Raw genomic sequence first — 26918 nt, 5'->3', positions numbered from 1 at the left:
CATTGTCATTTACTCCATCAACACGCGTCTAAATGGACAATACGTACTAAATATATATGGTGCAGTTCAATGTCATCGAAAAGTCAAGTATTTAATATATGCGTTTTTGCAAAAGTATAGCTTCTCTGTCAGTTAACGTGAAAATGAATTGTGTTTCGCGTATATATATCTCAAAATTCAAATTACATGAATCACAGCTTATTCAGCTTCGTGACCACACAATAATACCGTCATGGAAATTATGTACATGGCCAAAATAAAAGGCAAGTGATGTTATCTTCATAAATTTTACTCGGAGCAAACACAATTTTAAGTATACCTTTTAGTAAAAATATTTTAAAGAAAGTTCTTAACTTGCTAGATTTTCGTAAAATGTAGTTGTAGTTTGTCTTCAAAATAATAAGCTATAACTAACGCGTAGCGGTAGTGACATACATGTGAACTTAAGGTAGAGTTCAATGTAAATCGAAATTAAAGGATGCGATAAAGTGTTTTATAGTAAAATAAAGACACGTATTTGGAGGAAACTCACCATTGGCAAAGTGTAGATGTAGTTTGACTCACCCAGATGGCAGTATAAACAGTGTAGAAGACAGTGGCGATGAGAAAATGTGTAACGATGTGGACAATCTGAGTGGGAATCAGCTGTCAAGTGCAGCATCTGGAAAAAAATATAAAATATTCGCTGGCAAATAAATACATAATAATGACACCAGTGTGATCCGCTTGCATCACTGCAAGCAAATGAACATAAGACACACATTCTCACTGACAGTGGTTATGATTCAACTATGGATTGTAATCCCCCCCCCTCCTGCAGCAAAGAGAGGAAACAGTTATACCTGACTCAAGACCAAGACTACGATTACAACGAGGTAGAGCATACAGAAGAATACAGTGCTCTTCCCGAAAACATACCATTGCAGAGGGTTTGTGCACATTGTAGGGGCAAATATACTGGAATTTACGGAGAGTGTCATTTAGTAGGCCTCCACAATAAATGTGTTATTGTGTTAAAAACAAGGTTAGACGCTATCAGTGATTTTTTTCCCAAATAATTCAGTGTGGTAATGCTTTATATACCATAATCGAAGGACGGTATATCCATGTTATATCAATATTATTGTAACGTTTGATATCGTTGATAAGAAGTTCGACACATACGGTTTAACCATTATACACCATGTAGAAAGATAACAACAAAATAATAAATAACTGTGGTAAAAAACGCACCACTTAATTACTCCTTTATGATCTTCTGAAATTGATAGCTGGTCATCCCTGAAAGTATGAAGCAAATCATCCGAAGGATGTCAATCGCAACTTTCCTTTGTTATAGATAATTCACAAAAACGGTTTAAGCCTTAGCTTTGTGAATTAAGCAGGGCCTTTGTTACGTGTTTGCTCCTGGGCTTGTCGCTGTAGCTTCAATTGTCGCATAAATGTACCGGACCTAAAAAAATGTCTTTTTTTCAAAATGGGGCTATACAACAAACGGAGTTCAGCACTCAAGAACTTTGACTACAATCACATAGAGAGGGTAAATAATCATCCTTAGACAGACGCAGTACAAAATCCTTCAATTTTTATCACGTGTATTGAAGTGATGCCTAATCATATGTGATTCATGGAAATTGTGTATGATATGTTCGAGACACCGTATTATTAAATCCTCTAATTTTAACACACAATATATTTTTTTACAATTCACCATGTCGATGAAATGCAAAGAACCCAGAGGATATTTAAATTGTAATATTTATTCAACTGTTACCGATAAGTTCCTGTAGGCATTTCGGGAAATATTTTGCTGAACATTACGGCCTAAATACATGTACGTGCACGAAGTTTTTGTTCTAAATTCTTCTTTTATTTTGTTTTTGTTTTTATTTTTATTTTTTTTCAATCATTTTTAAGTAAGAATATGTTGTGGTAACTGTAATTTGTGATAACTGGCCAAAAAAAAAATCTTTAAAATTTATTCTTTTATTTTTGTACAAAGATAAAAGAATAAAATTAAAAAAAAAATTTGGCCAGTTATCACAAGTTACAGTTACCACAACATATTCTTACTTTAAAATGATTAAAAAAATAAAATAATAATAATAATAATAATAATTAAAAAAACATAAAAGTAACAAAAAAACAAAACAAAACAAAAAAAAAAAAAACGCAACCTGCCCCTGTGATTTGACCCAACTGTTATAAATTAGCTTCCACAAGTTACAGTTACCACAACATATTCTTACTTAAAAATGATTAAAAAAATAAAAAAATAATAATAATAATAATAATTAAAAAAAACAAAAAAACAACAACGCAACCTGCCCCTGTAATTTGACTCGACTGTTATAAATTAGCTTCCAAATGTTTTTACGGACTATTTTTGCCACAACTGTCCTCGATCATTTTACGAATTGAACTCCATGATCATTATCCAATTCATGTTTTGTGATCCTTGGTCACCTTCAACAATTTTTTCCATGAGACGTTAAAAATGGAAAATAAGATGGAAAATAATGCGTCTTCTCTTGTATTATAAAGGGAAGTCACCATTGCCTTATAGATGTTAAACAGTTTCTTTATCTCCTTCTTACATAGTTGCCTCCCTTTTAATAAAATTTGCCATTTCTATCAAACAGACGTAATCTATTTTGGAACATTTATATTAATTTATTGAGGTGCGAAGGAAGGTATTTAACATCGGGGACGTGGACACGGATTCTTCTCGAAAAAAGCTACTGTACTGTTTAACATCTTTGGTTAATTCAACTTAATGTGACATCATCTGTCAAAGTACAGATTCACGATCTTATCAATTTTATGTCAAAAATCGTTCATTTTATAGACAGTTAATCACAGTCAATTTATGCTTTGGAGGGCACAAATACCAAACACTTGAAAAAAAGACGATACACCAATCTAAAAAGGTTTTGATAAATTATGACAAAATGATGTCGAAGCAGACGTGTGCTTAAAGTTTGATTGGGAATAAAGACAAATTGATAACAATATAACATCAAAAACTTGATTGGTAATAACTAATTCTGGCTTCCATAACTTTAATGTTGATATTTATTTTTTTGATGTTTAAAAAAGGTAATATATAACGTGTTAGCTAGGTAATAACCTGCCAAAAGAAAAACCTCGCCAAATACATGGTCATAAAATAATCCTTAATAAGTATATATATGCTTTTATATTAATTAAACACTTAACTGCAAAGTTATTGAAATGTTTTTGCTGTTGCAATTAAATGTAAAACATGATTTCTTTTTATACATATCTTGAATGTAAGTCAACTTAACTGCGAGGCCTCAAAAACGAGCATGAACTATCCCAGCAGGCACACCAACGTTGAAGCAACGTTGAAACAACAGTCATCCTTCAACGTTAAGAAAAGGTTGAAATATGGTTGTATTTGAAAGTTGTATTGACGTTGTGATTTCAACGTTGAAACAACGTTGCGGTTTAACGTTGAAACAACGATGAAATGAGGTTGAAACAACGTTGAAATGAGGTTGAATCAGAGTTGCAGTTTCAACATTGAATAGACGTTGCAGTTAAACCGCTGAAGGGTTAAGGTAAGGTGAAAACTATAAAGAACACAGTTTTGTTTGGATTACATTTATACAGAATGTACATGTTAATGGTAAAAACTGCCCCATCAACAATGCGATGCGCCACCTCTTCTTCATCCATGCTGAAATGTAAAAGATTAAAACAATAAATGTAAATAAACCATCCTTTATAAACATAATAGATGCAGAATAGTATTGTTAATAACAATTCAAGATCACCGCTTGATATGAACATTTTTCACCATAATTTGAACAATGGAAATCGTATCCGAAATCCCGTCGTATCCGAAATGCATGATTTTTCAACAAATTATTCGTTCAAAAACATAATTTTTTGACATTTTGTTAATAAATACCAAACGTACTTACTCGAATGGAACCGACTGTCACTTTCCACATTCCATTTGTTAGCATGAACTAATGGAATTTACGATAATTTTAAAGCTCTGCTGTTACTGATGATCTGCACAATCAATATTTATTTGAAAACTGACCGGAACTATGCAATACGCTAGGGGCGCAACTCGTTTCGAACTTTCCAATCAGGGTAACTCTATATTGCAGTAGATGGCCATTCAGCCTAAAAAAAAAGAAGTCTACTCGTCAAGCATGAATGGCTCTCTATAAAAAATTGAATGTGGAAATATTAATATAATCAGAACAGAATATCGATCTATATTCGAATGTCATGACAACATCAATATGACAACCATTTTTCAACCATCCTCAATGTTTAGGTATCGACCGTATTTCAACGTCGTTTTAACGTCGAAATGTCAACAATTTTTCAACGTTGAAGCGTCAACGTTGTTTCAACGTTGAAATATTGTTGATCGACGTTGTGACCGATATACAACTATATTTCAACGTTGAAACAACGTTGTGTGCCTGCTGGGATGTGACGTCATTCCCTCTTGTGCTACATTTTGATCTTTAAGTGTATTAGAACATTGAATGGAATTTTAGAAAATTACTCAAAGAAACAAGATGAAACCTGCCAAGTGTGACCAAGGCAAGGCTCTGTATTGATCTAGAACATCGAATATTATTGATCACCATAAAAAAAACGTGTGTTTTAATAGGTGTGCGAGATTTGTGTCCTGTAAGGGTTTGTAACTTCAACAGGTTGGGGGCCTGAACGATAGGTCTTAATTTAGTTGTCAGCCTAACCATACATTACATTCTTAACCCCAACCATAATTCTTCAATTTGCTATTTTAAAAATTCTGAAATGTGCATTATTATATATTTTCTAGACCTAATTACAAGAGACATAATTCCATGAATTTCAAGTAAACGTGTCCCAGCTGCAGAGACATGAGTTCAGTGTGGACACCAGCCGATGCTCCTCCCCGTCTTGATAGATTCTGCCATCTGTCTGTAGATGCACAACGTGTAATGGCCTCCTTGTTCTCTGATTTCCACCAACAGAGAGCAGAAATGATCATGCAACAAGCGCAGACACCAGGTAAGGAATGACATCTATATATGTGAGGTTAGATGATGACGAGTCAGTAAGTTTATTAAAGAAAACAACAAAAGTGAAAGTTACCCATGCAAAAGCTTGTTTGAACCTCTTTTTTTTAAATATTTACTAGCATTTAAGTAAACATCTTGACTATTGAAACAGATTTATTTATGCTACAGAATATCATACTGACTAGTTACAGGTCTGTATATACTTTAAAGTTTGCTAAACTGCAGATTGGCAGTATGAGTTAGGATGCCTTCTTGTCTGTTTTCGTGTTATTTTGTTTACAGCCAAACAAAAATAATGTTGTAGTTCCTGTTACCCGTCTGGCTCTATTTTTAAATCTTGACCTTTTTGGAGACATAAACAAAGAAAAGCATATGTATTCTGATATGCACACATTTGTAAATTTGTTACAGAATTATTATTGCTATTGGAAATATAAACTATTTGGCATTTATAATTATTTGAAAAAGGACTGTCACAGTTTTGAGTTTACAGTATTTAGTTCTTGGCAACAATGTCAGAATGTGTTTGTATGTCAACAATACTCAAAGACAATGATATGTATACTTCATACACAATAAAACAATTTTCCAAATTTTGAAGTGTATGAAATACAAATACATGTATATATAATTAATTAATTATAATTCCCTACCATTCCAGCTTTAGGTTTTTCAGCATATTGCAGGAACTGTAACATTAATTCTTGTTTGGCCTATCATTTATACTGTTCATCCATATCTTGTGTTAATGTTATTGTTTTTAATTGCTGTTTGTTATATAATTATTGTATGTCTGCAGTCCTCTTATTTCAGGAGTTGCTGATCCACAAAATTACTACAGGTCAATCTATGAGGCAAAATTTGGAAAATATGTTGGACCAAAGTCAACAACACCTGCTTCCAAGACTTTAAATTCTAGTGGTATGATGCCAAATTTGTCATCTACTGTACCACTTCATTATTCCAATTTAATGATGGACAATTCAGTCAGTATGAACACTACTACTTCTGCAAATCTTGAAAATGGATCTAATAATGCACAATTGATTGCAAGAAAACTCAACTTCTCTCAAATCAGAAAGAACAATTTGATTTTTGAAGAGAACAACTTTCAGATGAAGAAGAATGTTTTTGCTTTTTCTGATAATGATGAACCTAAATCCACAAGGTACCAAAAGAAACCTGTGGCATTGAGCCAAGACACCAGTAATTACTCTGATTCGCCACCGGTGGAGACCCAAGATTTCCGACTTCTATCTCAGTTTCATGATGAGGACAATCTGAAGGATACCTATGAGTATGAAGGAGCATCAGAGGCTATTCCCATAGAGAATAATAGAAATGTAAATGATCAGTTGAATACTGATGTATCTAATGTCAGGAATGGTTGTTTGCTCCCATCCTTGGCATCTTTTCGAATTGTTGATGATGAAAATGAAACTGACATTAGTGGACCATGTATAATTCATAAAAATGACTATACCAAGGCTAAGAACAATAGCTCTACAAGGAGAAATAAAGAAGATGACATGAGAAGAAGAGATACAGCCATAGATAAATATTATGTAATGGGAGAAAGAATTGAATCTAGTTTGATAAGAACCGACTCCGATGGTGGCCAGGGAATGAATACTGCAGACAAAGACAGCATTGATCCATCTCAATGTTTATTTTCACAAGATATACCAGTTAAGCAACGGAACAGAAATAAGAAAGCAAAGCCTCTTGGTGGAAAAACTGTATCAGAGGTTCAACCAATAAAATTTGGAGACTCCAATAAAACGACCAGTGTGAGTTGTACATCTTCTAAGTTTCAAGAGTTTAGCCCAGATTTCAACATTGGCAATTTCCAATTTAGTCCAGTTTTTGTCAGTGATACAGAGATAAATCCACATTCTGTCCTCAACCAAAATGGAGATAATTCGGAAGCAAATTTGGCTTTCATTAAGGGAGATCATTCATACACAGTGTTTGCTTTCAACAAAAAGGGAGGTAATTCAGATGCACTGTCTGCAATCAAAACGAATATAGGTGATCCTGAATCAAGAAAAGCTGATGAAATCATTGCAAGACAGCAAAATAAGGCATCTGAGTTGAAGAATGAATGTGAACAAATGAATTTAAACACAGAAAGTCCATATTCAACATCTCCTGGTGTGGTCAAGAGAAATCTGGTGAAGCAGGGAACACTTGCTGGGTTTTTAGATGATAATTTAACAGAAATGCAGAAAAATAACCAGCCCGATGGAAGAAAATTCACAGTGACTACATCTGAAAACCCATTGGATAAAAACTCAAAGGGTCTGTTCCCAGTATTTTTAAAGCCAGGAGCTTTTTCAGGGAACAAAGGGTAGGTACTAAATGAAAAATGCCATTTTGAAAAATTTCTCAACTATATTGTTTAATACAAAACATGTTGAAATGTTTCAAAGGATTCAATATATAGAAATACTTAAAATAATAAAATAAATTTATGATTGATATTAATTAAATGCGTCTCAATATTGGAACTTCAACTCTTTTTTATCAGCCCAACTCAAGTGACAGGTATTGCAATGAGTGGATTTTTTTATTATGAATTTTCGGTTGTTGTTGCTGTTTATAAGTTAACTAATGCAAAATCAAGAAAATTTGATGTACATACCTTTACTTTGTAAATTTCACGACAGAAAAGTATGTTCAATGAAAATAAGGATTAAAGCTGCTTGATTAAGATTATGTATCAATATATTGTTATGTTGTTGTCATTTTCACAATTCTAAGGCCCTGGACCATCTACACAGGACTCTTGTTTTCAGTTTTCTAGGTTTTGCATAGAAATAAAATCATTATAGTTCCAGTTCTGGTTATAACCAGGTTTCATTCAGTTTCACCTTGTACCTTGAAGTGGATATAAACTAAAAACCCACTAAGCTGTTACTTTAAACTCCATTAATTGTACCTCTATCTGAAATTTGTTTACAAAATAAAAACTAGATGTCTGTAAAGTATTATTTTTTCAAATTGAGTAAAATTATACTACATACATTTAAGGAGTGAGAAAGTGAAACATTTATATTTGAGTGTATTCTGGTGTAATATTATGGTGCTAACAAGTGTTTGAATTTTTTAACTGTAACCAAATAGATCATATTATGAAAATTATATAATAATGATAAACATGCATTCTGATAATTTTTTTAACAAAAACTTTTGAATAATAACTGCTTTCATTTCAAAAAAGGTTTGTTGTTTTTTTAACTTCACAATTCTGTGGCATACAGATTTTAAAACGTTGCCAAACAGCCTGTATGTACTTGAATAATTAGAATGACAAATTTGTGTTATAATTTTGTGTCCTGAATGCTAAACTTAAATCATTTATAAACATCTGAAAAAGGATCTAACGAGTTGAAATCAATAATAATCAAATAATTATTCTCTCACATAAGACTTAAGAATGAGGGAATTCCTATTAAATTCCAGGCAGCAAGAAAAGACCTACAAGCAACCCAGGGTTTAGTGTGCCAGTAAAGAAGCCAAGGAAAGAGGATCAGTCTTACAAAATAAAGCCAGGGCGCTCACAGCATGTTAGTACTGTGAGAAAATTCCGATTAAAAGTTCTTTTACCACTTTGTTAGCTAATAAAGCATTTTTTTCTGAAATATGTTTTAAAAAAAGAACTCTGTCTGACATTTCTCTGAGACTTTATTTTTTCATATATTGTCTTTTTTTAGTTGCAGTGATTAAATAAATGAGTCGCATAATGTAATGTGAATGATTTATTTCCTTTTTTATTACATAACATACCATGATTTATTTTTAAATTATTGTAAAGCTCAATTTACTGCTTGTTGTGATTTATTACTTTAATAACAGTCTTTTTTAAGAAACAATTTTTCTCCCAGAAAAACACCATTGATCTCGGTGAATCATCAAGGGAAGTAATTGAGCAAGTTCAGGAGACAATACTGAGCAGCTCGACTGTAGTTATCTCCCTTGTGTATGCGGACCATTCCACGCAGCTTCGGGAAAATGTTTTTGGTCATGAAAATAAGGTATACTTTTTTAGAAAGGGTGTGTGTGTGCATGCATGTGTACGTGCATGCGTAGCTAGATCCGCTAATTTGACTTGAGTCATGGTTGAGTTATGCCCTTTTACTGAGCTAACTGAGAAAATGTTGCCTTCGCTTGGGTGCTCTTGTTTGTTGGGTTTATGAAGAACCTTAAATGACATTAAACTGGTCAACCATAGGTGTACAGAGTTCTTGCTTAAAGATGCACTCTTACTCCCAAATAAGATTTACCATGTATTAATATTGTTTTAATATTTCAAAAAAGGATGAATAAATGTCGAAAACAATTGTTCTGATGAAGTAAACCGAGTTTAATTTGAAAGAAATGAGCTTGAAACAAGGTATTTTTACCTAATATGAGACTAAAGTAAATCACAGTAAATCTTTTATCATTTACCAAACACTTAATATTTTTGCCCTTTCTGCTATTAAATACACGGTTACAATCTTGTTATCAGTAATTAATATTTTCTTTTAATGCATTATTTAGTAAGTAATTAAAGGTTTATCACTTAAAATTTATGTCTGTTATACATGTGTATGTATTGGGTTTGAATAAGAGAGTCACTTTAAGTTGTTATTTATACTATTGTTTTGTTATTTTCACAGAAGAAATCAGCTGTTGGGAAGGCCAAGAAGACTTCAGATGTTGAAGGTGTGGCAGTGATGCCTCTTGGTTGCCATGGAAACCAGTTGGCTGTGTTCCCTACCAGGTTTAGAGATGAGGATAGGAAGGTGTTATTTAAGTAGGTCTTTGAATACTGAGTCTGATTTGTAGAAAGTTTTTGTAAGATGTAAAAGTTGCTATGCCATTTAATGAAGGGAAGCATTGTTAAATTGAAATTACACTATGTTTTATAAACCTGAAATCTGACTGAAAAAAATGATGAAAAAAAGACCTCGCAAAATAAATAAAATAATTTTCATCTGTATCTCCTGTCTGACTTTAAGAATCTTCTGGGAAAAGTTTCTCGGGCAGAGATCTATTACCAAGATTGGAATGCATTTGAAAGACACTCTGATTGAGATCCTCCATGCTCATGGCTTCTGTCATGACAAAGGTACATTTTTTTGCATTTACAATTTGTAAGCCTGGACTGTAAGGGAGATAACTGAACAATCTTTATCCGATACCCTTTAAATTGAAGTCTATGCTTTCCCTAGTTCTTTAATTCATTTTGAGTAATGAATTTCGTAAAGTTAACAAAATTGTTGTTTGATGTGGTTAAATAATAACTGTTAGATTTTATTTGGATTATCAAGTTGTCTTAGTACCCAAAATGTTTTAATAGCTTTATAGATCACATTCCTTTGGTATCATTTTAAATTTCATATTTAAGCCAGATTCTCTGGTAACCATGCAGTGGTCAAGTTTATAATTATTAAAGGCAAATATCTGTGAGATTCATGTCCGTTCAATAACTAATGAAAACAGTGTCCAGATAGGTGGATCAATCATTATTGCTGGCCTTGTACACTTACATGTGTTACAGTGTATATCAGAGGTGGGTTATATACAGCTTATTCATGAGGCTGTCCTAATTTATCTACCTAACTTCACTATTTCTTCACCATTTTAGTCTACGCCTCTTACAGAGCCCCGCCTTTTACCACATTTTGATTGAGAGTTTAGTTTCTTCAAACACTTCGAAAAACCTTTTCACAATAAGGTTGTCTGACGGAGCACTGTCAAAACATTATTATGGAAACAGGTTTGTTGAAGTGTTTGAGGAAACTAATCACCTAATCAAACTTCGGTAATAAAACGAAGGCAGGGCCCTTTAAGTGGCATAGACTACCCTTTGTTTGATTTAAAATGGTGTAGTAAAAGAAAAGTTATCTTTGATTTAAGTCTTCATTTTATGCAAAATGTTGCCTTCCCACAGAGCATATATGACGTAATTTATCACATGGTATACACACACTGATTAAGTGACTTGGATAAAGTAACTAAAGATTCTCTCCTTGCTTCAATATTGATTGATTGTAATTTTTGGGACTCTAATATTTGGAATAGATGCTGCAAATAGGACAATTATTATCCGAGATCATTTAATGTTCCACACCTTAGTGTCCCCAGACTGGGTACTGTATGATGTCGGTGTGGGATGGTGGCTGTTGGATCCAGACAAACCAGTCAACAGCTTCCCACAGCTCCTTACAGCATTACATATGCCTCAACAGGTATGAAGGCCCCTTTTTCAGGGTGATTATTCACTGACACATTAGTACCCCTAGACTGGTTGGTGCATAATAGCTTAGATTTCTAAGGTCAAGGTTAAGTAATATTGCATCTTAAATGTTACGCTTAGATTTCTTAAGATTATAAGTTCAAGGTTCAACTTTTCTTAACTGTTCAAGTTCAAGGTCACACTTTGATTAATTAATTCTGCAAGTTCAACGTCACACTTCAATTATTTTCACTGCAAGTTAATAGTGACAATAAGATTTCCTGACTTAGTTAGCCATTGCAGTCTAACTGAGATATCTCACATAAATTTCTGAACTAGCGAGCTCAAAATCTCTTAACTTAACTGTTAGGTCAAAGTCACAGTATATTATCTTAACTGTGCAAGATAAAGGACATGCCTGGATAGTTTTTTTAAAACTTTTGAAGTTCTATTTAAGTTCTTTGTGACACTGTGATGCATTTCTACTTTTTTATTGAGGTCAAGGTCACAGTGATACATATATATTTACATTACAGGCACCTAGTGAGTCCAGTCTCTCAGCCCTTTCTGGTGATATGGCCCTGCTTGGTGTTGCCTGGAACAGAGTTAAACAGGTTATTATGGTTTAGGTGATCTACAATAAGTTATTACATTTCTAGATGTATATAAGTATTAAAGTCAGGGCTTTCATTATAGGCATATCTGTGTGCAGAGTGATTAATATTTAAAAACAGAGTTCAAATTTATTTCTAGAATAAAAAATGCTTTATTGTTATAATGATTTTGATGTTTCATGATCTATGCAGAAGTTGGAGAACTGTGGCCTTTGGTCCCTGTACCATGACCTTGAGGCCCCACTGACCCCTTTATTGGCTGCCATGGAGATGAGGCCACTCACCGTGGCAACGCACACACTCCTACAGCTTTCTGACATTCTCAAGGTGAGACACTGTAATTATAAGTTTAGCCTTAAAAAGTTTTGATACTAAAATAGGTGATTTAATTTTATTGTGTACATGTGTTAAATTGCTTGGATCCCAGATCTGATGTTTCACAAAAGAATGTTGAGCAAAAAACACGTTTTGGCATAAGCTGCCAGTAAATTAAAAGCAGATCAAAAAGCTGGAAATCCTATGACGAAGAAATTTAGGCAGTGGGCAAGGATAATCTGAGTTAAAACTAAAATGCTAAGTTGTAAACAAGAGCACATGACTTCTGTATACACTAGCTAGCTGCTCTTATAAGAATGGATGCATTTAAAAACCCACACAAGTAACAACTTTCCTAATACTGACTGTGAAAGGTTTATGACCTGACTGTGTTGCTGGGACATTTGAATTGTTAACAGACAATAAACATTTAGTTTAGCATTGGTGTTAACAGTGGCATTTTTTGTCAGTCATGCAATTAGTGTTGAGCTATGCCCCTGTTTTGAATGAAAAAACAACCACAGATGAGCATAGGAATACACTCCTAGTCCTCTTACAAAGGAAATGTTGATTTGTAAACTTAAAGAATTTGCCTGTGGGAAAGTTTATAAAAAAACACATTGTGTAATTAATAAGTAGACCTTAGCCTATTTTATACTGTGACTCTGGTGTTTTACTTATAGAAGAAGCTGGTACAGTTGGAGCAACAGGCCCACAAGGCAGCTGGCCGGGTGTTCCTTCTCAGCAGTCACCATCAGCTTAGACAGGTGAGATAGTATAGTAAGGTTGACTGGCCTCTTACAAAAGAAGCTGGTATAGTTGGAGCAGCTGGCCCACATGGCAGCTGCCCGGGTGTTCCTTCTCAGCAATCACCATCAGCTTAGACAGGTGAGATAGTATAGAAATGTTGATTGGCCAATTACAGTTGGAGCAACAGGCCCACACGGCAGCTGGCCGAGTGTTCCTTCTCAGCAGTCACCATCAGCTTAGACAGGTGAGATAGTATAGAAATGTTGATTGGCCAATTACAGTTGGAGCAACAGGCCCACACGGCAGCTGCTCGGGTGTTCCTTCTTAGCAGTTACCACCAGCTTAGACAGGTGAGATAGTATAGAAATGTTGATTGGCCAATTACAGTTGGAGCAACAGGCCCACACGGCAGCTGCTCGGGTGTTCCTTCTCAGCAGTCACCACCAGCTTAGACAGGTGAGATAGTATAGTAAGGTTGACTGGCCACTTACAAAAGAAGCTGGTACAGTTGGAGCAGCTGGCCCACATGGCAACTGGCCGGGTGTTCCTTCTCAGCAGTCACCACCAGCTTAGACAGGTGAGATAGTATAGTAAGGTTGACTGGCCACTTACAAAAGAAGCTGGTACAGTTTGAGCAGCTGGCCCACATGGCAACTGGCCGGGTGTTCCTTCTCAGCAGTCACCATCAGCTTAGACAGGTGAGATAGTATAGTAAGGTTGACTGGCCACTTACAAAAGAGGCTGGTACAGTTGGAGCAGCTGGCCCACATGGCAGCTGGCCGGGTGTTCCTTCTCAGCAATCACCATCAGCTTAGACTGGTGAGATAGTATAGAAATGTTGATTGGCCAATTACAGTTGGAGCAACATGCCCACACGGCAGCTGCCCGAGTGTTCCTTCTCAGCAGTTACCACCAGCTTAGACAGGTGAGATAGTATAGAAACTTATATTTTTAGGAAGCTGGTTCAGTTGGAGCAGCTGGCCCACAAGGCAGCAGGCCATGTTTTCCTTCTCTGAGTCCACCACAAGGGCCGATAATTGCATTTTGAGACTCAGACTCAGAAAAGCAAAAAAATATTTTTGTTGTAATAATGCTATTATACATGCAAAGATGGCTGTATCTGCCACATATAATCAGGCATCTTTTGTCAAAATTGGTAATTTTATAGATATTTTGAAGCAGTTTTTCTGAGCCTGAGCCTAAAACTCAGACTCAAGACGTTAGGGAATACACCCAATCTAGACAGTCACAAGTGAGACAAATAAAGATAAAATACTTAATGTGTCTTAACACTGGTGGCCTGCTGGTCTTCAATCCTTAGCCAGATATTTATATAACATTGTCATATTGCAATGTCAAGCAAAATGTATTATTTTTTGTCTAGAATGAAGCTGTAAAACGTTTGTTTTTTTATAGGTGTTTTGTTATATATATGTTAAATGATATTGTTTATGTTTTTAATTTTGTATAACCATCTTCCCAGGTGCTCTTTGAGGAGCTCAAACTTGACCTCAAGCTTCCAAACCGTGCCAAACTGGCAAAGACTTCAGTTGGCAAGGAGACGTCAACTTCCGAGGCAGTGCTTACACAGTTAGCTCCCTTACATGATCTTCCAGCCATTGTGTTGGAACATAGACAGGTTGGTAATACATGGTTCATTGACAGTTAAAGTAAGGTCAACTTATGGCTTTCAAATTACAGTTAAGTATAGTTGTTTTTATGAGGCATACTTTAAGCTTGAAACACTAAAATGTAATTTGATTACAAAGAATATATGTAATTAGCAGCTAAAAATGTGTAACATTAGGCCACCCTGTATTATAATTTTGTTGTATGTTGTAGTCTTGTAGATCAATCAAGTTAAAAAGTAATGATCGAGACATAAGTCCCCCATTTGTTTGATTACATGTTGTTCTCTTGTTTAATGTCAAGTCATCACATATACAATCCTATTAAACAGTTAAAAAAATGTGTATCAGTGATTGTTTAGCAGACTTTTACTTCTTACAAGTATTATGAAGAGCATAATGATGAGCTGTATGTATGTTCCAGCTACAGAAGCTAAAGTCTACCTACATAGATGGTATGCTATCCTGTGTCCGTGATGGAGCTCTCTACACTCACTGGGACCAGACTGCTGCTGCCACAGGGCGTCTCACATCCTACCAACCTAATATACAGGCCATACCCAAACTGCCAGTCACCATTGGAGGACTTAAGACCTGCTTCATTCCAGGTTTGATTATTCATCAGTGTGCTTTATCTTTTAAGCAATGATGGTTTGTTAAAAACACTTATTAAAAAAACAGCCTGAGACTAAATAGACTTTATATCAATGTCAGTGAAGGCCGTTGCTATGTTATTAAAAACATTAACCATTTGAAAATATTACAAAATATCCATGAAATTTGGTTAATATGTTACCAAGGACTATTTAATATGCATGCATGAACTGTAGCAAGGCACATAACTCTTGATTGAATGAATGACCATTGGGAAGGCTGTTTTGCTCTTTGGACTGACAGAAATGGATGACATTGTGCTCTAAGCAAAAATCCAGGAATGCAAGTTTTCCTTATTATTTATTTGTAAATTTTGAATTTCAGACAAGGATAGCAATTCAACAGTGGAGATATATGCCCGAGATCCGTTTGTAAGCAGACCAGGGTACACATTCATAGCTGCAGGTAAAAGCTTTTAGCGTGAAAATTTATTATTATGGCCCATTTGTAAAAGACTTTGTACACTGGTTTGCACTTTTTGGTAGAAGGTAGGATGATGAGACTGTCAGTCAGTCCATAGATGGACTGTAGATGAATTGTTACAGATTTGGAAAAAAAAGTCTTCAGGAAAGGAGGTCTTTTTCTTCAGTTTTCTGATAATAATAATTTGTAATCAATGCATTTCTGTTTTAATTACTTTATTTAATCTTGCACAATTGTTTCTGTCAAAGTGGTACTGAAGCACATAATGTTTTACGTTTCTTGTTTAAACGTTCTTGATTTATCATAATACTGCTTTATTAAAACAAAATTTGACTTGGAGCTATTCTGATCTCATGTCATATTTATGATGTCAGCATTCAGGCTGTTTATGACCCTTTTGTACACATATGTTTGTATGTTCAGCGGCTTTGATAAAATAACTGTTTGAATGTAATTATTGGGTTTCATTTTTTTAAGAGACAGTCATTTATGTTAAAGGTCACTATTTAAAATGGGGTCAGATGGTCATATCATTGTGTCCACTCCATATTATAGTTTTAGGGGATAACTTTTTTTTAAGTGTTTATGACATGGAGTCAGCATGCATAGAACATGTATGGACTATGCCACATCAATGTAAAACATTGATTAATTTACTTGCCATGTGTTTCATTCAGACTTTCAGCAGATAGAGTTACGACTTCTGGGTCACCTGGCTGATGACCCCATGCTACTCAAGCTGTTCAACGACCCGGACATTCCTGATATATTCACTCCACTTACGGCTCAGTGGTAAAGACTGATTTGAACACGTTGTAACACACTACTTAAATCACATGCTCATTCTCTCATATAATATTTATCATTTACACATTTGATCATATTTGCAATTAAAGAGGAACATGAATTATAATTATCAGGCAGTATTTTTAATATTTTAGAATAAATTTGAAAGAAAATCTAAAAAAGAATATTTTATTTTTTTGCCAAGAAAAAAGAGGTCTTTTTGTAACATTAGTACTTTAAAACATTAAGTAAAAATGTATTTTTTGCTGGAACTCTTTTGTGCTTAGTGAAAATTATTGCGTATGGATATGCGATAGTTCGTGGTTGTCATGGATATGTGCGCAGTGATTTAGATTATGTTAATAGTAAAATCGGTCTTTAAATCGTTCCAAGGAGATTGAAGCATTATTTCTTAAAAGGTGCATTTAAAACCGTTTTATGGTGACATTTGAAGCGAGAAATATTTAATTAGCGTTCTAAATATTGCCACAACACAAGGTTTCCATGATGCTACAGACGACAGTCTTTAACAAGGGAGGTAATTACAATGTGGTGACCATTAAAAAAGAGTTCCATACGGGCTTTTTATCTTCGCCAGCATTTTATCTTCTTATCAGCAGCATTTTTTTTTACTTAGACCATAACTTCAAGATATTTTTCCTCATAGCAAATAAGAAATAAGTTCAAATGACACTAGTGACAATATATATGTATGTTTGTAGAAATGCTGTCTTAACTCAATTGCTTTATTGATTGGGGAAAACATACAAGTCTCCAGTGATTGCTAACTGTGTTCTTTTTCAGCAACTTTCATTAAAATAGCATGAATTGGAGACTTCGAACATCAAATGATTAAGCTTTAATTATACTAGTCATTTTTGCTAGATCATGCACATGGCGCAATTTGATGATCCCTGATATTCTCCTTATATTTAGTACAGTTAAAATGACTCCAATGGCTGCGACTTTGAAATCATTTTTTATGAATGATTTTGTTTTTTATTCTAATAAATAAATCAACATATGATACATACCTATGTCACATGGAAAAACATCATATCGAACCCTGACATTAAAATCTGATAACATTTTATTTTAAAGCTGCACTCTCACAGATTCACCAGTTTTACAAGTTATTTATTTTTTGTCATGGAAAGAGCAAATTTTTGCGTAAATATCTGCAAACGAATGATATAAGATTGATGACAAAAGATCAGATCGCAGATTTTCATATTTCCTTTTCAAAAATTTTTGCTGTAAGGTTACCTTATTTAATTAAGTCTGAGGACAAAAAGTAATTATTAAAGATAGATATCAGATAGTCATTGTTAATAGATGCCTAGCACACTTGATTAAAAAAATGATGAATGACAGATAATAATAATTTTAGAACAGTTTAATTATTAATATGATATTTGTTAAGAAGTATGATTTGTGATATTTGTATTTACTACTGGACTCAGATGTATGAAGAAATGTGAAAGTGTTAGAAATTACTTCCAACATTTAATGAGTTAGAGAAAAAAATGTTATAAATTTCTTATATGAATACTGTCAGTAACACAGGATAAAACTTGACTGTGAACCGATGGCATTTATGTTTCTAATTAAACTCAACTTTTATGCTAGGTCATAAAAAAAGTTCTCTATTATCTTTAAGTAAAAAGTTTTAAGCAATAATAAGAATAACTTAATAAGAATGGTTTTTTCATCTGAAGCATTATGGACATAATTAAATAAGTTACAGGACATGATTTATTTTTATGAAGCACTAAGATAAACAACATAAAAGAAATACATTTCTCATGAATTATGCTAAGAAATTTGCCCATACTTTTTATAAGTCTAGTGACAATCTTTGAATATACAGTGAGATATGGTTAACTCTTATCAGACCATATGGGACCAATCATTGAAATTAGACTTTTGGATGAACAAGCCCGAATTCCTATACTATAGCTAGGCATCAAATTTTTTAACAAGCCCTGCTATATAAAATTCAGGATTTGAGCAAGCTTGGAAGACATTTTACGAGTACAGGGCTTGCGGGCTAATGTGTTAATTTTGACCACTGTGAGACCTTACAGTAAGTACATATAGATAAAATGTATTCTATAGGGAGACATTTAAAACATCATTGAAATTTTGTGTTGTTGTTGTATATGACATATTACTTAATAGTCAGTTCTGTTTATCCTTAGATTGAAAGACCTGTCACACACTGTAACAAAACCTGAGCATTAAAAAAATATATGTTAACAAAAAAAATTATGGTCAGAGAAAATCTGCGGACTTCCATAGGGAAAGCACTTGGACCATCACAACTGGCTGTAGCAATACTGGTGTTGTATAAGTAGATCCAATGTCATGCGAAATATTATTATCTGTTGCTGATGTTAAACCAAAAAGCCGCCATTCTTCTAACGATCTGCCATGGCTGACCGGAGGTAAAGGGAATGAATATTTTTATTGTCCACGGTAGCTGTATTACTGGTGTACAGTAAAGTACAGTAGTAGTATAGTATCACATTGTTACGAATGGTAGTACATCGTTTGTACATCAGCAGGTCTAGGGTATTAGATCTGTACCAGTATGGTACAAATTGATGCCACCTTAGAGCCGCGGATCAATTATGGAGTGCAACTGGTGCTCCACTGACATAAACAAAGCCATACCAGATTTCTGTGATTGTAGTCCTACTGCTGGCGCTCACTCTGGCAGCACAACAACATTTATAATTTTTCGCGGCTATCATGACAATTCAGTTTCCATTCTTACTAATTTGTGCTCCTGTTTTAAACTCCAGCGAGCCAAATCGGTCAGGTGTGACAGGCCTTTAAGGTATTTTATTACTTTGGTTTGAGCAACAGTGATCTTTCCTCAAAATGTTTTGTAACACATTCATCATAAAATTTTCACATAAAAATTATACTAAAAAATATACTATTAAATGATATGGTAAACCTGTCTTTTGATTCATATTTTATGTTAATGAAACTAAAATTTTGTGTGTTGTCAGTGGCATCAACTGCATGATCACACTTTAAAAATGTGAGCATGGGCATGGCTTGCATTTTCTCCTTTCTGTTATTCATAATGGTTGATCATTAATATTCAGCTGTCAGTGAGCCCATTGCCAATACAGCCCAGATTGGCCGACCATTATGGCCAACATCTGGGTCATAAAGTGTGATATTTGCTCTTATATATTTGTATTAGTTTTTACTGCAAATTATAACAACCTATCTTATTGTTGATTATAATAATGTTACCAAGGTGATTGCTGGTTCTTTTTTAAACAGGTTGGGTAAGGCGGTGGAGAGTATCACAAGCACAGAGCGGGAACAGACTAAGAGAGTGGTCTACTCCATCATGTATGGAGTAGGTGGGTTAAATAGTGGCGCATTAAATAATTAAAAGACAAATCATCAACATTTTTTTTTCATAATTATTCAGTGATCAAAATTTGAGAGAACACAGAATCCCTAAAGGCTATAATTCTTTTCTATTATTAAGTGTGTGTTATTAAGGGCAAATTATTTCCAGAACCTAATTGTTAAATTTAAGACTTCATGATAATCAAGATTAACTCATCTGTATTGTAGGAGAGTGGACTCTTCAAGGCGTAATTATAAGGCTTTTGATATTTGGAACTTCAAGGTCAAATACAGTGTTAACAACTTCATCTATTTCCCAACATTATCTGTTTGTCCTTGGAAATGTTTCATCTTAGATTTAGAATCAGATTAATTCCGATTAATTGAAGTCCATTTGTTTTAACTTTCTAATCACACTGGGAATTAATGAGAAATAAAAGCAATCCTTGCAGTAAAAATGATTTTGTCTGAAATTCTAATGAGATTATTGAGAGTATTGAGTTGCAATGTTGCTGGATTGAAGTGGCTAATGTCGTATCAAACTGAGGAACAAAAAAACTTAAATGATTGTTGTTCAACGGGATTTCTTAGAGTTGAAGGAATTTAGTAATTTTTTGTTGTTGACAACTAGTCTGAAATGTTATTAAATTATGTTTTTTAGATGGAATCAGGAACCTTTTAATTAAAGTGATATTGTCCCTTCAGGATTTTTTTATTTATTTTTTGTCAGAAGTCGCGGCCTAATATTGGATGTTAAAATACAGGAAATTTCCAATTTAAAAGATTAAAGGATGTTTTGATTTTCAGGCAAAGAAAAGCTTGCAGAGTATCTGAAGATATCTGCTGACAATGCAAAGGCGATCATGGCCAGCTTCCTAGGTAGATGGTGTTCTATTAATGGTTAATTACAGCTCGGGCGGGGCACGAAGTAATAATTTTGAATATATTTTATTTGTAAACACCCTCAGAGTCATTTATTGTCCAGAACTTAACATTTTGATTGTTACTCCTTTTATTTTCAGTGAAGTTCCCAGCAGTTGGACAGTTCACAAAGTCCTGTCTTGAGTTTTGTCGGAAAAATGGTAAAACATTTCACTGTATTTTGTTCTACATTATCATATGGCACATAAGATGTAAACTGTTGTCCACAAATTAACCAAGCCATATGGCTTCATAAAACTTGATTTAATGATGACAGCTTTATCTGGAAAAGGGATTTATTTATTTCCAACATAGGGGCTTTCATGGATTTCATTAATAACATTTACATTATATGGCTGTTACATGTTCTTATACATAGGCTTTCTTCAATATGTTGTGTTGTACAGGATACACGTGCAGTATATTCAGACGGCATCGTTTGTTCCCGAACATTAGCCACAGTAACCATGGACTGCGAGCCCAGGCAGAGCGACAGTGTGTCAACTTCTGTGTCCAAGGTATTGTTAAGGAAGGAAAAGTGAGAAACTGATGCTTGTGCATCCAAACATACTAATACAGGCAACAATTTTAGACTTAAGTACGGTTTTACAAGATTGGTTTAAAAAAAATGGTTTATAATTGTCCTCAACTTTGATAGAAAAGTGGTCTTCCATATTATCCTGAAGACTGTGAGCATCGACTTCCTTGAAGGGTTACACCAACACTTAGTGTTATGCAATACAGAAACATTCAGATTTTCAATAATTGTACTTACAAATATGATTGGAATTGACTTCTAAATTTGGCTTTGCTTTACTGCATCCATGTTTGCTAATGGTATAATGTTTATGCTCTCTATGAAGTTTTACCACCTGGTATATTGACTTACAACAATGCGATGTGACTGGACTTGTCCTCACTATTGTTTCCACAACTCAAAGACATGATTTTATATTAGGTTGAGGGAGTTATAGATGAAAAAGACTAACAAATTTCAAGAAAAGGTTTTACAGTAAAACGGCAATCGCTCGAGGAAGCCGGGGACCGTGCTACAACCTTGAGTGATTCGATGTTCAAATGACCCATTGGTTTCCATTTTAGTCTGTTATGAAATGTCTTACAATGTCATTTTTTAGTTCCAGCATCAGTATATTTTATATGAAAATAGAAGGAATAATTGTCGGGACTGAGCTTTGACTCGACTGACTGCCGGTTTTCAAACACCGCAGTTTTACTGCAGTAATATAGAATATATTTATTTTAAATGCTTTGTGATAAAACTATATTTTAAAAGAATCTTAAAAGGAAAGCAATCTTGTTCCATAAACAGCGTGCTGTGTCAATGTTGTCAGCTTAAGGATTTAACAGTGACTGAAACGGTGGTAAACCTATAAAACAAAAGATTTAACATATTTTTTAGCCCTTAAGCTTATATTCAAGAGACTTGGTTCAAGAATTAGGCTAAAACAGTATGATACAGTTAAAACATGCAATTTAAACTATGACAGGATCTGCAGCAGATGTCTGCAAGGCTGCCATGCTGAAAGTGGAGGGGGCCCTTGCAGAAAACCCCAACCTAGACGCCAGGTGCTATATCTTACACTTATATGACCTTGTGCAAAATTTATGGTCAGGAGTAGACTTTGTACTATATCCAAACTTAAGTTATTTTCTTTGATTTTGTGGCTAAAATTGTGTGGTTTTGGTTGTTTGTTTACATTTTTGTGTACAATTGTTTGTCTAAGGTTGTGGGGCTATTGTTGTGTGTTTAAGATTGCATGTCTCTTAGGTTTTGTGTCTAACATTGTGTGTCCAAGGTTGTGTGTCTAACATTGTGTGTCTAAGGTTTTGTCTGAAAGGTTGTGTGTCTTAGGTTTTGTCTGAAAGGTTGTGTGTCTTAGGTTTTGTCTGAAAGGTTGTGTGTCTTAGGTTTTGTCTGAAAGGTTGTGTGTCTAACATTGTGTGTCTAAGGTTTTGTCTGAAAGGTTGTGTGTCTTAGGTTTTGTCTGAAAGGTTGTGTGTCTTACATTGTGTGTCTAAGGTTTTGTCTGAAAGGTTGTGTGTTTAAGGTTTTGTCTGAAAGGTTGTGTGTCTAACATTGTGTGTCTAAGGTTTTGTCTGAAAGGTTGTGTGTCTTAGGTTTTGTCTGAAAGGTTGTGTGTCTAACATTGTGTGTCTAAGGTTTTGTCTGAAAGGTTGTGTGTCTTAGGTTTTGTCTGAAAGGTTGTGTGTCGACATTTTTGTGTACAATTGTTTGTCTAAGGTTGTGGGGCTATTGTTGTGTGTTTAAGATTGCATGTCTCTTAGGTTTTGTGTCTAACATTGTGTGTCCAAGGTTGTGTGTCTTACATTGTGTGTCTAAGGTTTTGTCTGAAAGGTTGTGTGTCTTACATTGTGTGTCTAAGGTTTTGTCTGAAAGATTGTGTGTCTAACATTGTGTGTCTAAGGTTTTGTCTGAAAGGTTGTGTGTCTAACATTGTGTGTCTAAGGTTTTGTCTGAAAGGTTGTGTGTCTTAGGTTTTGTCTGAAAGGTTGTGTGTCTATGGTTTTGTCTGAAAGGTTGTGTGTTTAAGGTTTTGTCTGAAAGGTTGTGTGTCTAACATTGTGTGTCTAAGGTTTTGTCTGAAAGGTTGTGTGTCTTAGGTTTTGTCTGAAAGTTGTGTGTCTATGGTTTTGTCTGAAAGATTGTGTGTCTAAGGTTTTGTCTGAAAGATTGTGTGTCTAAGGTTTTGTCTGAAAGGTTGTGTGTCTAACATTGTGTGTCTAAGGTTTTGTCTGAAAGGTTGTGTGTTTAAGGTTTTGTCTGAAAGGTTGTGTGTCTAACATTGTGTGTCTAAGGTTTTGTCTGAAAGGTTGTGTGTCTTAGGTGTTGTCTGAAAGGTTGTGTGTCGAAGGTTTTGTCTGAAAGGTTGTGTGTCTTAGGTTTTGTCTGAAAGGTTGTGTGTCTAAGGTTGTGTCTGAAAGGTTGTGTGTCTAAGGTTTTGTCTGAAAGGTTGTGTGTCTTAAGTTGTGTGTCTTAGGTTGTGTGTCTTATGTTGTGTGTCTAATGTTGTGTGTCTTAGGTTGTGTGTTTAATGTTGTGTGTTGATTCTTGTGTGTTGATTCTTGTGTGTTAATTCTTGTGTGTTGATGGTTGTGTGTTGATGGTTGTGTGTAGATGGTTGTGTGTCGATGGTTGTGTGTCTTAAGTAATGTGTCTTAGGTTGTGTGTCTAATGTTGTGTGTCGTTGGTTGTGTGTCTCAAGTTTTGTGTCTAAGGTTGCTTGTCTAAAGTTATATGTCTTAGGTTGTGTGACTTAAATTGTGTGTCTCACAGTGTGTGTTTAAGGTTTTGTTTCTTAGGTTGAGTTTCTAAGGTTGGGTGTCTATAGTGGTGTGTCTTAAGTTGTTTGTCTAAGGGTTTTTGTCTAAGGTTGTGTGTCTAAAGTTGTTTGTCTAAGGTTGTGTGTCTAAGGTTGTGTGTCTAATGTTGTGCCTCTAAGGTTGTGTGTCTAAGGTTGTGTGTCTAAAGTTGTATGTCTAAGTTTGTGTGTCTAAGGTTGTGTGTCTAAGGTTATGTGTCTAGATGTGTGTCAAAAGTTGTTTTTCGATGGGTTTTTTGTCTAAGGGTTTGTGTCTGAGGTAATGTGTATAGTGGTGTGTCTAAAGTTGTTTGTATAGGGTTGTGTGTCTAAGGTTGTGTGTCTAAGGTTTTGTGTCTAAAGTTGTGTGTCTAAAGTTGTGTGTCAAAAGTTGTGTGTCTATGGTTGTGTGTCGAAAGTTTTGTGTCTATGGTTGTGTGTCGAAGGTTGTGTATCTAATGTGTGTCTAACATTGATTGTGTCTAATGTTGATGTTTAAGGATGTGTGTCTAGCATTGGTGTTTAAGGTTGTGTGTCTAACGTTGGTGTTTAAGGTTGTGTGTCTAACGTTGGTGTTTAAGGTTGTGTGTCTAACGTTGGTGTTTAAGGTTGTGCGTCTAACATTGGTGTTTAAGGTTGTGTGTCTAACATTGGTCTTTAAGGTTGTGCGTCTAACATTGGTGTTTAAGGTTATATGTCTTACATTGGTGTTTAAGGTTGTGTGTGTCTAACGTTGGTGTTTAAGGTTGTGTCTAACATTGGTGTTTAAGGTTGTGTGTCTAACATTGGTGTTTAAGGTTGTGTGTCTAACATTGGTGTTTAAAGTTGTGTGTTTAACCATATGTTTAAGGTTGTGTGTCTAACGTTGGTGTTTAAGGTTGTGTCTAACATTGGTGTTTAAGGTTGTGTGTCTAACATTGGTGTTTAAGGTTGTGTGTCTAACATTGGTGTTTAAGGTTGTGTGTCTAACATTGGTGTTTAAGGTTGTGTGTCTTACATTGGTGTTTAAGGTTGTGTGTCTAACGTTGGTGTTTAAGGTTGTGTGTCTAACGTTGGTGTTTAAGGTTGTGTGTCTAACATTGGTGTTTAAGGTTGTGTGTCTAACGTTGGTGTTTAAGGTTGTGTGTCTAACATTGGTGTTTAAGGTTGTGTGTCTAACATTGGTGTTTAAGGTTGTGTGTCTAACGTTGGTGTTTAAAGTTGTGTGTCTAACCATATGTTTAAGGTTGTGTGTCTAACCTTGTGTTTGCAGTTGTTTGTCAAAATAAGTGTTGGACACAAAGTTTCAGATTACTTGTAACAAGTGAATAGTTAAAATGCCATTTTCTGATCAATTAGCAATGAGTTCGTGTTACATGTAAATTGTGATTAATTCCCATATTGTCCTCCAGGCTGCTGGTTCAAATCCATGATGAGCTCTTGTTAGAGGCAGAGGACAGCCAGCTCAAAACAGTCATTGGTAAATACTTATTTGTCCTCAAGTTTCACAAAGATGTTGGAGGGATGAAAGTTTAATTAAAATATTTAAATATTTAAATAAAGTAAGAATAGAACCTTGGAGAAAGTTTAATTAAAAAAATGTCTGTGTGCTTATGCTGTAGTTGGTCATACAATGCATACTTGCTTAAGGTGATTAATCCATACATTTTAAAGGATTATTTATCACGAATAAAAATCGATAAAATCATCTGCAGCTGAGCATTTATTGTTAGAAAAAGGTTATTGACTACCCAGTATATATGTTGAATGATCTATTTATTTATTCAGTATCGCATTTTAACCAATGATTACAACATAACAATTAACTGCTATTCCTTAATATTGGAATAAACAATGACATGATAACTCCTGAAAGGTTATACTGAAGTTGTGTCTGTACAAAAATGTCCATACAACCTAATGATTTTTCGTATAATCTTTCTCTGATAGCTGACTTTCAATACACCCAAAGTCTCTCCGACAATTGGCTTTAGAGTTATTTCTATCAATTAACTTTTCATTTTCAATTAGACCAGTAAGCAGCTATTAAGATAACAATATTTTGAACAATCAGTAATGATTTTTTTACTATTTTAAAATTATCATTCCAGACTTGGTCAAGTCAGTGATGGAGGAGGAGAAAAAGTTTCCAGGCTTCACGTTAAAAGTTCCTACCCCTGTGTCAATATCAACTGGCAAAAAGTGGGGCCATCTGTCGCTTGTTGAACACCCTGTGTAAGGCTGACTGTATTAAAAAGGGAAACTGAACTATTGTGGCGGTCAGGCCTGCTTCTCTGACAGAACTATTGTACGAGTTGTAGGGACATACATAAAAAGATGTTTTCACTTGAAAGACAAGCTGTGGAATCAATTGTAACCAGAAACTTTTTGAAAATGTTTGTGTTTTGCCTAAACCTACAAAAAAAGGAAAAAAATGGATATCAGCTCTTAAATACCGGTATTCTGCTTTGAAAAGCTTTTGATTTGTTAGATACCAAAATGATACTTTCCATTATTGTACGACTGCTAAACTTGATATCAGCTTTCTTCTCTATTCTAAAGTACATAATTATATAAAACTAGGAATAATATTAATATATATCCAACCTGATTTGAAACTGAATGGTATTTTTTGTAATTACCGCTCAATGCACTTCTAAATATTAGATTTATTATCTTGAATGGCTTCTATTTCTTGGAAATGACATAGAATTCCTAGATATCAGTCTGACTGAATATTCAATTATTTAATAACTAAAAAATGCTCTTTAAGTATGTTAGTATTAAATTGTGACCCATTTACACAAGAATAATGTAAATAAAAAAAAAATGTGTAACAGCTT

General features: G+C 34.5%; 1 protein-coding gene across 1 annotated transcript; it reads left to right on the top strand.

Moving 5' to 3' along the window:
* The first annotated feature begins 32 nt into the window (after positions 1-32).
* On the top strand, positions 33-26447 carry LOC128210768 (uncharacterized). The gene is made up of 23 exons (XM_052915119.1): positions 33-43; positions 4895-5049; positions 5874-7410; positions 7591-7607; positions 8526-8629; positions 8948-9097; positions 9725-9861; positions 10067-10176; positions 11187-11299; positions 11823-11900; positions 12093-12227; positions 12899-12982; positions 14449-14604; positions 15018-15201; positions 15572-15652; positions 16348-16462; positions 19760-19842; positions 20642-20713; positions 20857-20916; positions 21163-21273; positions 22264-22342; positions 25488-25555; positions 26187-26447. The coding sequence occupies exons 1-23, from the start codon at positions 33-35 to the stop codon at positions 26312-26314; spliced, it is 3768 nt and encodes a 1255-aa protein (XP_052771079.1). The 3' UTR covers positions 26315-26447.
* Positions 26448-26918: the final 471 nt, after the last annotated feature.

The sequence above is a fragment of the Mya arenaria genome, chromosome 12, assembly GCF_026914265.1.
Source record: "Mya arenaria isolate MELC-2E11 chromosome 12, ASM2691426v1".
Classification (NCBI taxonomy): domain Eukaryota; kingdom Metazoa; phylum Mollusca; class Bivalvia; order Myida; family Myidae; genus Mya; species Mya arenaria.
The sequence above is the reverse complement of the archived record's forward strand: the minus strand, read 5'-3'. Positions and strand labels throughout refer to the sequence as shown.